General features: G+C 42.8%; 1 protein-coding gene across 3 annotated transcripts; it reads right to left on the bottom strand.

Moving 5' to 3' along the window:
- LOC127616317 (histamine H3 receptor) lies at positions 1-6,499 on the bottom strand. Of its 3 annotated transcripts, none has more exons than XM_052087844.1 (4): positions 5,900-6,499; positions 4,614-4,780; positions 752-1,347; positions 1-679 (listed from the first exon to the last, which is right to left on the bottom strand). In XM_052087844.1, the coding sequence occupies exons 1-4, from the start codon at positions 6,141-6,143 to the stop codon at positions 592-594; spliced, it is 1,095 nt and encodes a 364-aa protein (XP_051943804.1). In that variant the 5' UTR covers positions 6,144-6,499; the 3' UTR covers positions 1-591. The 3 variants fall into 3 exon arrangements, with proteins under 3 accessions (XP_051943804.1, XP_051943805.1, XP_051943803.1); XM_052087845.1 differs by having other exon boundaries at positions 1-676; XM_052087843.1 differs by having other exon boundaries at positions 1-1,347; positions 5,900-6,498.
- Positions 6,500-10,814: the final 4,315 nt, after the last annotated feature.

The following is a 10,814-nucleotide window of genomic DNA, read 5'->3' as shown; positions in this document are numbered from 1 at the left end:
TATTTTTTTGCCCTATTGGTGCCGCTTCACAACTCATTTTATTGTAAATGCAAAATGTAAACGGATAGAAGAGTACAAGTGAGGATTCAGTCCAAGTGACAAAATGTGTTTGTCTGGCAGGAGAACATTTCTGTTTTATCGTGTCAGGATATTCATGATATGCCATTGTAGTTCTTTAGAAAAGTAATAATGGCGAAAGAAAGAGGCGGGGGGGGGGGCTGCTTTTTATGAGCACATAGATTTTATATCAAACTTGATTTAATGGCAACATCACGGCAATAGCAACATTTATCCTTGAATACATTCATCATGTAAAATTCAGGCGGATGTTTGCAAGACACAAGAAGCAATTCATTGAGGAAGAAGTCAAATTCAACAGTTACTTTTTTTTTAATCGTGTTTACGTTTCGTGGCACCTGTCTTAACGAATGTAAACATTTCAGACATTGAGTTAATATAAAAACATAAATCATGTAAAAGATAGCACGTTATTCTCACATTGACACACTCGCAAGGTCACGCTGCCGATTCGATACGTTTACGTTTGGAATACTTCACAGTTTGGACTGTAGGCTGGGGAGCGCCCGCCGGTCACTGGCCCGCTCGAAGGATGACTAAAGGGCGACTCGAGCTTCGCCGCTTTGGGCACAGAATCTTAGCAAAGGCCCTGCGGAAGCTGCTGTGACACAGTGGGTAGAGGAAAGGGTTAATGGCAGAGTTGAGCCACAGGAGCCAGAAGGTGACCTCATACCAGTGATGCGGGATGCATCGCCCTCTGCAGGCGGCACGGATGATCATCAGTAGGGTGTACGGTGCCCAGCAGATGGCAAACACACACACAATGATGGCCAGCGACTTAGCAATTTTCTTATCTCTGGACAGACGGTTAGGTTGGGCCGCCCTGCTGCTCGACGGATCCAGTTTGCCCAAATTGGGAGACGAGGTCGGGGAGTGGATGGAGCCTCGCACGGCCGGCTTGGCTCCCATGCCCCACGTGCGGGAAAAGGGGTTAGCTTCCCCCTGCGCTGACACGGGTTCATTGAGCTGAAGGTTGAGCTGAGCCTCCCTGCAGCGGAGCCTCCGCCGGCGTATGTTCAGATAAATGCTGAGGTTGAAGAAAGCCACCGAGATGAAAGGGGAGAAGAACTCCAGCATGGAGGCGCATAGCAGGAAGTACCAGGAGTGATAGAATTCGGCAAAGCACTCTTCATTCGGCACCCGACTTTGGCCCACCGCCAGCTCCCAGAATATGATGGCCGGGCTGTACAGGAGAAAGGCCAGCACCCACACGACCGTCATCTTGATGATGGCGGGATGAGACGTGCCTTGTCTGGCCCGGTAACTCACCTGCAGCAAACAATGGCAAAAATCAGACTTTCCATCCATCCAGCCATCTCTTCCGGGGCTGAATGGTTTTGAAGAAAAAAAAATCCAAAATCCATCCCCCGTCCCCCAAATACGTGGAAACATACTTGAAAGTATGTTCCAGTGCGTTCAGATGTATTCAAATATGTTCAAAAGTAGTTGCAAATATGTTCCAACATACATGCATACATAAAACATCTTGAAAAAAAATGTAAATACCGTATTGGCCCGAATATAAGACGGCCCTGATTATAAGACGACCCCCTCATTTTCAAGACTCAAGTTTGAAAAAAAGACTTTTTGATCACCAAATTTTTATACAGAAAATAATTACAGTCCATCTGAAACATGATTGAACAATATATTTGAGAGAAAAAACGTGTTATTTTGCCTCATTCAAACATTTAAATATGTTAACTAATGTGCAATCACATTCGTAAATGAATGGCTTTTTGAAATGTAAATGACATCATAACTTCTCCTTAGCTGCCGGTTAACCTGGCCGATCTTTGACCCAATTTTCTCCAGTTTGTCACTAGGTGTCTCCATTTTCTGTTATCTCTTCTATTATTTTTTCTCTTTTCTTTCTTACCGCTATTTTTTAATTTTCTTCTTCGTGCTACCGCTCTTTATTTTTATTCTTCGTGACAGGGGTTCACTTTGGCCTGGGGAGTCAAGTTCAGCATTCGCTTCGATGATATCTGGCGCCATCTAGCGTCGTGAATGGGTACAACGTTTAGATCACGAATATAAGACGACCCCCAATTTTCAGTCTGCAAAATGCAAAAAACACCATCTTATATTCGGGCCAATACGGTAAATACCTGGGATTTAATGTGTGGAGTCTGAAAAGGCTGGGAGTGAATGTGTCGCCAAGCATATCACAGAAGCTCAACCTAGTTTTTAGCAGAAATAATTTTTCCTTCAACATTATTTCAACATCTCCCCAAGGGGACAAAATTATACAACATCAGTTGGTGTACAAACCAAAATAAATTTTCCTTTATTGTCCAATGAAACAATTACCACAGCCACAAAATTCAGTTGAGTGAACAGTACACCATCATAAAACAATACCCGTAATTTAATATTGCCGCATACAGTGCGTACAACCTTTCAAATGAAACAAAACAAAAATCTGTCGAAAAAAAATTGTCAACCATTTAAATGGGAGTCTTCCTTTCACGAACTGAACCAATCATTGTCTCCCAAGTCAAATATTGCCCCTCCACGCAGTGAATCATTTCTGATGCTTAATGACGACTAACAAGTGCCTTCCCTTGAAGTGAACATTTCTCACTCTGCTCACCTCTCACCCAAATTTAAAATATAGAATCCGCATCTAATTTGACTCCATCTTTCCCTTTCAAAGACGCACTTTGCCGTGTCACTGCTTACGACCTTTTGTCCGCCGCCGTTCACATAGGCAGGCTTTTAAGAGAATGCTGTTTGGCCCGCCAGTGGCCTGCTTCTGGCGCGATTCATCTCTCCACGTTGGGAGGACCTCAATGATCAAAGCTGGCTAATTAAAGAAGAGCTTCCCGCTTTCTCTCTTTGCGGCGTTATTTGTATTCAGCGCTCTGATGTAAAAGTGTTTGCTCGTGAAAGGAAGAGAACGCTGCCTTTGTCTAACTACGTCGGGTCTCGCCCCAATTTGGCTTAGCAACATGTGGATTCAGTCTGTTCTTGCATGCGGGCCCAAAAATAAAAAGCTTTGATGGGGATGTGGACGGTTTTGGACGAATCAACACGTTTAAATTGGGGGACACGCGTGACCAAAAAAAAAAAAAAGCAAACTGAAATTGCGTTGTTTTCCTTCCAATCAAGGTCCGCAAAAGGGTGTCTAAAAAGCTTGCCTAGCTGTTATCCTGTTGTGTGGGGCAAAGGTAGGAGGAAGTCACATTTCGTGTCCAGCGGAGTGGTTATTAACCTGGGTTCAATTGAACCGTAGGGGTTCGGTGAATCCGTCTCAGGGGATTCGACGGATCCTCCGCCATGGAGGTTAAGACACACCCGACTCAACATGTCAATTAGTTATGACACGCCCACTTGGCCATCAGTGGCTGGTTCATTTTGTGCACAATTTTAAAAAACTTAAATTTGAATACAACATTGATGTCTTGAAATGTTATTTAAGATTCTGTCTGTTTTTAACTCATTCAAACCAGACAATTTTAGACCCCTTTTTTAAATGTTCTTTTTTTTTTTACACTAAGTCTTGGAAAATTTGAAAAAAATAAGTGTCTAGGGTTGAACGTGTGGAGTGTGAAAAGACATAAATATGTCTTTGGGAGTGTATGAGTTAATAAATGTGTTTTTTTGTTACTTGAATTAGTAAAATAAAAATCACATTTTTATCTTTCACTCATGAAAGGTTGGGTGAATGTGCATATTAACTGGTTGGGTCCGGTACCTCTAACAGGGTCAAGAACCACTGGTCTTGTTTTCTTACTAAATGGGCACAGGTAGAAAGCGGCATTTGTGGTGTCTTTTTCTACAACTATTATTTCTTAGCTCCAACCACCCTGTGGCCTTATGATGCCCCTTGCTGGTCAGTCTTAGTACTACATCATCTGGTTTCCGGGAGGAGACTCACAAGAGTGAGTGGAGCGTTAATGACTGCAGCCTCTTGTTTGGGGGGAAAAATGGTGTGGTGGTACTTTAGGATGGTTTTATTGTCTGTGTTTTCTTTCCCAAAAGCCACTTCCTACAAAGAAACTCTTTGTAGGAAGTGGCACATGGCCAAGCTGGGTCAGCCATGATTAACCTGTGCAGATGGGCTCAATTGGGGCTTTGGGAAAATGAGGTGGTGGTGGTGTCACTGCCCCCATCACTAACCTGGCACACTGACCAGTCAGTCAGGAATGAAGCCATCGACTGAACGCAGTTGGGCATCTGCAGTGAAACCTCTTGGACTAATCACAATCCATTCCAATTTCCGTGAGTTCGATTTGTGACCTAAGCATTTAGGAATTGTGTGTCATCATGTTTTTTTTTAAAACTTTCTTAACTGTCACACCAGGTTAAAAAGAAGAACAATACGGATAATGAAACAAAATCTTTGAAGAGCTACAGCTTAGTTACAGAAAATCTTCACACACACAAACTTCTGTTGCACTGATTTTTTTAAAACTACTTTGTCATGCAAATGTAAAGTATTTAACCTTTCGCAAGCTCATCTTTTCATGTACCAACAAAGGCCTTCATTATGACAACCAGGACCACAGAGAGGGGGGAGTTCCACTCACCGCTCTGGTGACAGACAGAAAGCGGTCGTAGCTGATGAGGACGATGCTGAAGACGGATGCGGAACACAGCAGGTAGTCCATAACCAGCCACAGCTTGCACATTCCCCTGCCCAGCGTCCACCGGCCAGTGAGGATGTAAGGGATGTACACGGGGATGCAGAACGCTCCTGTGTAGGGTAGGATGGGATGAACTTTATTATCCCAAAGGAAAATTTGTTTCGGACGCTACGACATTGCTGCGTTGACGACTGCAGTCATAAAAACGGAGGACAAGAGAAAGCGCAGACAGAGTCCTGAAAAGAAGCAATGCAATACTTTTGGACTATCGTTCTAACTAAAACTGTTTTGTTAAACTGCATCGTGGATATCGTATACTGTTATTTTGTTCATTTGACTTTGACCAAAAATATATTCAAAATAATTGTCTCACTCAAGTCATGAACTATATCTGTATCTTTTCAAAATGTATTTCTAACTAAGCTGACACGAAGGATAATCATCCTTAATGATGCTTTCCCTTTTCTCTGAAAGATTATTTTTCATATTTTATGCAACTCTGTGACATGGGGAGGGTTCGAGGTTGATGCCCCCACCCCCCATATGGCAACAGAATTCTTGCAACATACCAAATCGTGGCCAACATACCAATCGCTGACATGCATGCCCCAAAAGCATTTACCGTGGATGCCCGAGGCCACCGCCCCGTTGGCTCCTCTCTCTGCACGTCCCTGATGATCATTGTTATGCAGTTTAACGATTTCCAGATTTCCCCCCATGACCCTTCAAAGAACACCAGTGCATGTTTCTCTGCAAATGTGATGGTACCCCAGACAGTCTGTTTCAAGCTATTTTGAATAGTGTTACACTGTCCCGTTTTTTTTTTTTTAATGCACACATTGGAGTAATGAAAATATTCATATTGTTACACAGTTTCCATTTATTTAACACACACTGACAAATCTAAAATGTATTTTTAATAGAAGTCAGTCAATTTTGGGGTACTTTAAGTCACTCCATTAACCCTTTGACGACGCACCCTGTAACCTGATAACACGATGAGCTGTACGTTGTAGTAACTGCGGTCCCTGAAAGGGTTAAAAGTCGTCACATTCCAAGAAAGAATTCCGTTTTGATTGGTTATATCGATGTCAAATGTCAAAAACGAGTCAAATTTGACCCGAAGAGGATGTTGAGGGTTGAATAAGATAGCTTTATATGAAGTGGCGAAAGTGTCAGAAAGCAAAAGAAACGAAAGGGAAAAAAGGAATGACTTAAGGTGTACTTACCGACAAGGAAGTCCGATATCGCCAGATTCAGAAAGTAGTAATTACATTGCCTCCTCAGACTCTTGTCCACTTTGAAAGCGAACATGACCAGCGCGTTGCCCAAAACGGTCACGACCACCACAGTCACCATCATCACGGTTAGAATGGCAATAACCGGTCCCGAAAACGCCAAGGTACTTTGCACTCTCGCCCGGCCATCGTCCAAGTGACGCCCGCTTGCGTTGGACTGGCTGCGCTCCTCCATTCGCTTCCTTCCTTCCAATCTTCCTCAGAGGTGACGGTGAGGCGGCAACAGGTGCTCTGCTGTCCTCCAGCCGCACATCCTCAAATGCGTCCAAGTTGTGTGGAATGTGTCAAGGCCAGCCCGTCGAGTAGAGCGAAGAGTGGGCGACGACCTCGACCGACGCGGCAGCCCGAGGACGGTTACTCGCGTCCCAGCGGTCGCTCTGGTGTCATTCGGCGATTTCTCCAGGGAGTATCAACAAAGTAAGGAGACACAAATGACCGACTATTTGAAACACACGCATGATAGGGTTTCCTTACAATGGCACTTGCTAAAATTGAGACTTAGTATCATGTTATGCCGATTAGCTATCTCTAATTTATTTACGTTCAGGCAATTTCACCCCAAAATTTTGGGCAGAAATTTGTCGAAGCACCCTAGCGCTGAATTCCGCTCAAGTGTTTGTATTGAACTGCTTTTTCTGATCAATTCTAATGTATTTCACCGCAGTTATTCTACTGTACTGTTTGGTCTGCAGCTTTATTTTATTTATTTTTTAAATTAAATACAAATTGGTTTCATCCCAAAGTTAAAAGTTACGTGAGACACCTCTGTATAAGTTTGACTCAAGCATGTACCTAGTATTGTTTCTTTCCCGTCTATCCCCCTCAGACCAGCTTTTTAGTCATGTCTCTGTAGGTCCTTCCCTCAATGAAACCTACTTTATCTTCCTTTGTTGCATCCTTCTCTCCTACCAACAGCTCCTTTCCTTTCTGACTATTTACATATGTATGTACACAGTAGTCCAGTGGATAGTGCATCAACATCACAGTGCAGAGGTCATGGGTTTGATCCTGGCTCCGGCCTTTGGCGTTTGCATGTTCTCCCCGGGCCTGCGTGAGTTTTCTCCAGGTTCTCCGGTTTCCTACCACGTTCCAAAAACAGGCATGGCAGGTTGATTGAACACTCTAAGTTGTCCCTGGGTGTGACTGTGAGTGCGGATGGTTGTTTGTCTCTGCCCTGCGACTGGCTGGCAACCGGTTCAGGGTGTCCCCCGCCTACTGCCTGACAATGGCTGGGATAGGCTCCAGCGACCCTTGTGAGGATGAAATGGATCAGAAAATAGATGGATGGATGTATATTGAGTATCTATTGCTGTATGTTATTACACCATCTATTCAGAGCTGTGTTAGCCAAACTGAAACTCTTTACTCGACCACACTGCATGATGACCCACTACACTCTTGGTAAGATACGCATACTTAAGTTTTAATATATAGCCACGTGACGCAGCACCTGCCATTATCCAGGCTGAAGGGAAATGATGGCTTTTTTTTGTCCCACATTAACCTTTATATGAATGATCAGTCTCATTTTCCATGATCAGCAAACCCCACAATGATAGCTGTAAGTGGCAATGGCATGGATGGTGATATCTGTAATTAACTCACGTGAGTTAATTACAGATATCACCAGAGTGAATTAGTCGTGTACCTGCCTCCACAAACAGAGATTTCACAAGAGCAAACCTGGTTATTAGATGCTTTCGTACGCAGAGATAGGGACTTGCAATTTCCTTGGTGTGAGTCACCGCGATGATGTAGCCATTGAGCGGTGTGTTACGCTTTTTCACCGCTGAAAAACATTCACAAAGACTTTATATTGAATTCACAGTTGGCACACACAGTTCAATGTTGGTTATTCATTTCTGAGAACACGCAGACACGCCTACACACATCGTAACCATATTGCGCAATACCTGAGCATTTGATCAGGCTGAAGTCCAAAATAATGGTTGTATTGTAAAATATATCTCTTATGAAGGAGTGTGGATTGAAAATGGAAATCTTTTTGGAAAATGCATAGAGCCTCACACTTGGTACACCCCCTGAAATTTGTATTTTCCTCTGTAAAGGGCTTTGTCTGCCTTATTTGCATTTTGACTCTCTGTCGCCGATCCTCCAGCTGAGGTCAAAAAAAAAAAAGAAAGAAAGAAAAACACTACACATTGCACTGCAAGCTGTTGAAGGAGCCCAGCAAGAATTACTGTTATTTTCGGCCAAATAAGACATGCCAACTTCAGCTTACAGAGGTGCTCACATTGAGGTAGCAGGTGGGGGAAGGCGGGAGCGTCACAATAATACAAGATTTTTATTTATTTATTCCCCCCACTGCAGCACAGATTCTAAATTGCAGATTTTATTCACAACAAGCATTGGAAAAAAAATACAATTGAGGACAGATAACAGTGTACTTTTCAGTCGCGACAATGCACGCAATGCATGTACCGGTACCTATTTGTACAACCTAATGTTTTGTTTTTTTTTACCATCAATTTAGTTTGGCCTTCTGAGGATAAAATGGTTCCTGATGCCGGGACAAAGGTCCCCCGCCCCTTTCTTCTTAATTAATTATGTAATATGCAGAGAAAGAGCAACCAAAAGAAAGGTCTCATATCAGGTTAATGGCAGCTAATATAAAGCATGTCATGCAATTCAGTATTCAGGTCAAAACATCTCGCTTTGGGAAAGAAAGGCCTCAGAGACTAATGCCACTCATTCAGATATGTAACAAAGGAGCTGACACATGTCATAAAACTGCACCACCATGGAAAATAATAGTGCACATTCACTTTCGAAAATGTCTCAGTCGTCCTCATGCACGTGTGGGTTACAGTTATAAATTGACACTGAAAATCGAAACACAACCTAGTGAGCACGCAGTTGGCTCAATCTACTTTCAGACATGAAAGCCTGCGTGTGACATGATTGAATAATGCATGTCTAACATGTGTTGAGTTGAAAAAAAATGAATAAAACAAGAAAATGGACTCATTTGAATTTTGGAGGACACTCCGAAACAAAGCCCAGCGGGTTCGTTTGTAGTGTTGTTGATTACGCTGAGCCTGCTGTGGCATTCCATTATTTTACCACTCGAGTGTTTGCATGTGGCTGTTGCTCTGGGGTAGTGACGATAGTGTCGTATAATACCAGGATTAACCACCCCCGCCCTTCCCACCTGAAATAACAGCTACAATTAAGTGACAACCTAAATGCTCATGTGTGAAGGACCCAACATTGGACACGGTGGCTGGTTCACCTTTTGAGGAATCTTGACATCTGGTTAATGTTGATCGAGTCAAATGTTCACATTTATATTACATGTCAAAGTAGCGTTAAGGTAATCATTTGTGTATGTGGGAAGATAAATCATGAAGCAGCAATGTCATGGCCAGTGGCGGAGCTAGATTTTTATGATTGTTTTCCCATCATTGAGTCTACTTCTAGGCTGGTAACACTTACAGCAACACAATGTTATAAAATCTCCCCTTTTAGTCTAAAAATTGTCACTAAAATCACTAAATTGACATAAGTCCCAAAAAAACAAGATTCAAAGTAACAAACCAAGACAGGTAATTAACTCGCCACGATGGGAAACAATGCAGCACTCTGGGAAACGTGGCTGAAGAGAACAGAAAGGGGAAAACCCGAACCATTAAACACTGAAAGAAATCAGGAAATTAAATATGAGCAAACTCCCGACAATATGAAAACACCCGTCTGGCTGGACACAAGTGACAGGTCGAAGCCGAGTGGAAAACCAAATTGCAGCATTAGAAAACATTTTTGTAAACAGATAAATGAAACAATGCAAAAATTTCAATTGGACCTCGCCCGGCATTATTTGAATCGGACAATATCAGAGAACAATCATCTCAACTCTTGTTTCAAGCGTTATGAACAAAGTGGCTTCGTGCATCAAAGTTGGTCAGTTCCCATGCTTATGTCGCCGCGTCGGAGCCAAAGCAAACTCGGATGACTTCCCGCTCCCAACAATCTGTTACCTGCTGCTGGCATTTCGTTGACTTCGGGTGTGCTGTGGCTGCGCCCCGGTCATGACATGAGCTCGTTAAATGTTTCATTAATCCATGTATCGCTGCGCTCCACCCTCATTTCATAAGGGCATCCAGCAAGGCTCTACAGAAACAAGTGCACTATTGATTCGAAACATTCAATTAGGGAAGATGGATGCCATTGAAACATTTTGTTCACAATATGGATCACACAGGTCTTTTATCCTAATTGTTATTCGGGTGATCACACTTGAGTGTCAGTACTGTTGTATTTCTGTCTATAATTATTCTGTTGATTCACTAGATAACTAGACTTTTTTTTCTTTTTTTGGAGTTATCGAATTTGGTCTCCTCATGCGTATAATTGAATCCATTGTACCTTTTCTCTGCTCTGGATATTAGAGGCATATTGCTGCCTTTTGAGCACAACAGCATTTAAGTCTATTTACCAATCGAACATCGGCATATAAAGCATTTTCTTATAGCGATTAGGTTCCCAGAGATTTCTCAGTCCTGATGGCAGGGGATGGAACAGGCTTTGTTTTGACAGTGACGAACGACTATTGACACGATAGAATGACAACACACTTATCAACACTTGGTGGACCATCAAAATTCATCACCGAGATTGACGTGTCAAACTTTTCCATGTATTTATCATCTTTTGAGCGATTGAAACCAACTGGGTTACTGAGTCCACAATGTAGACCACAGGTGTTAAACTCAAGGCCCAGGGGCCACATCCGGCCCGCCGCGTCATTTTATGTGGCCCGCAAATCTGTACCAGAATATCAGGTGCAATTTAAAAAAGTGTGCAATTGTTTTGTCATCCTGTTTAC

The sequence above is a fragment of the Hippocampus zosterae genome, chromosome 15 (genome assembly GCF_025434085.1).
Source record: "Hippocampus zosterae strain Florida chromosome 15, ASM2543408v3, whole genome shotgun sequence".
Lineage (NCBI taxonomy): Eukaryota > Metazoa > Chordata > Actinopteri > Syngnathiformes > Syngnathidae > Hippocampus > Hippocampus zosterae.
Note: the sequence above shows the minus strand (reverse complement) of the source record. Positions and strands in the feature narration are given on the sequence as shown.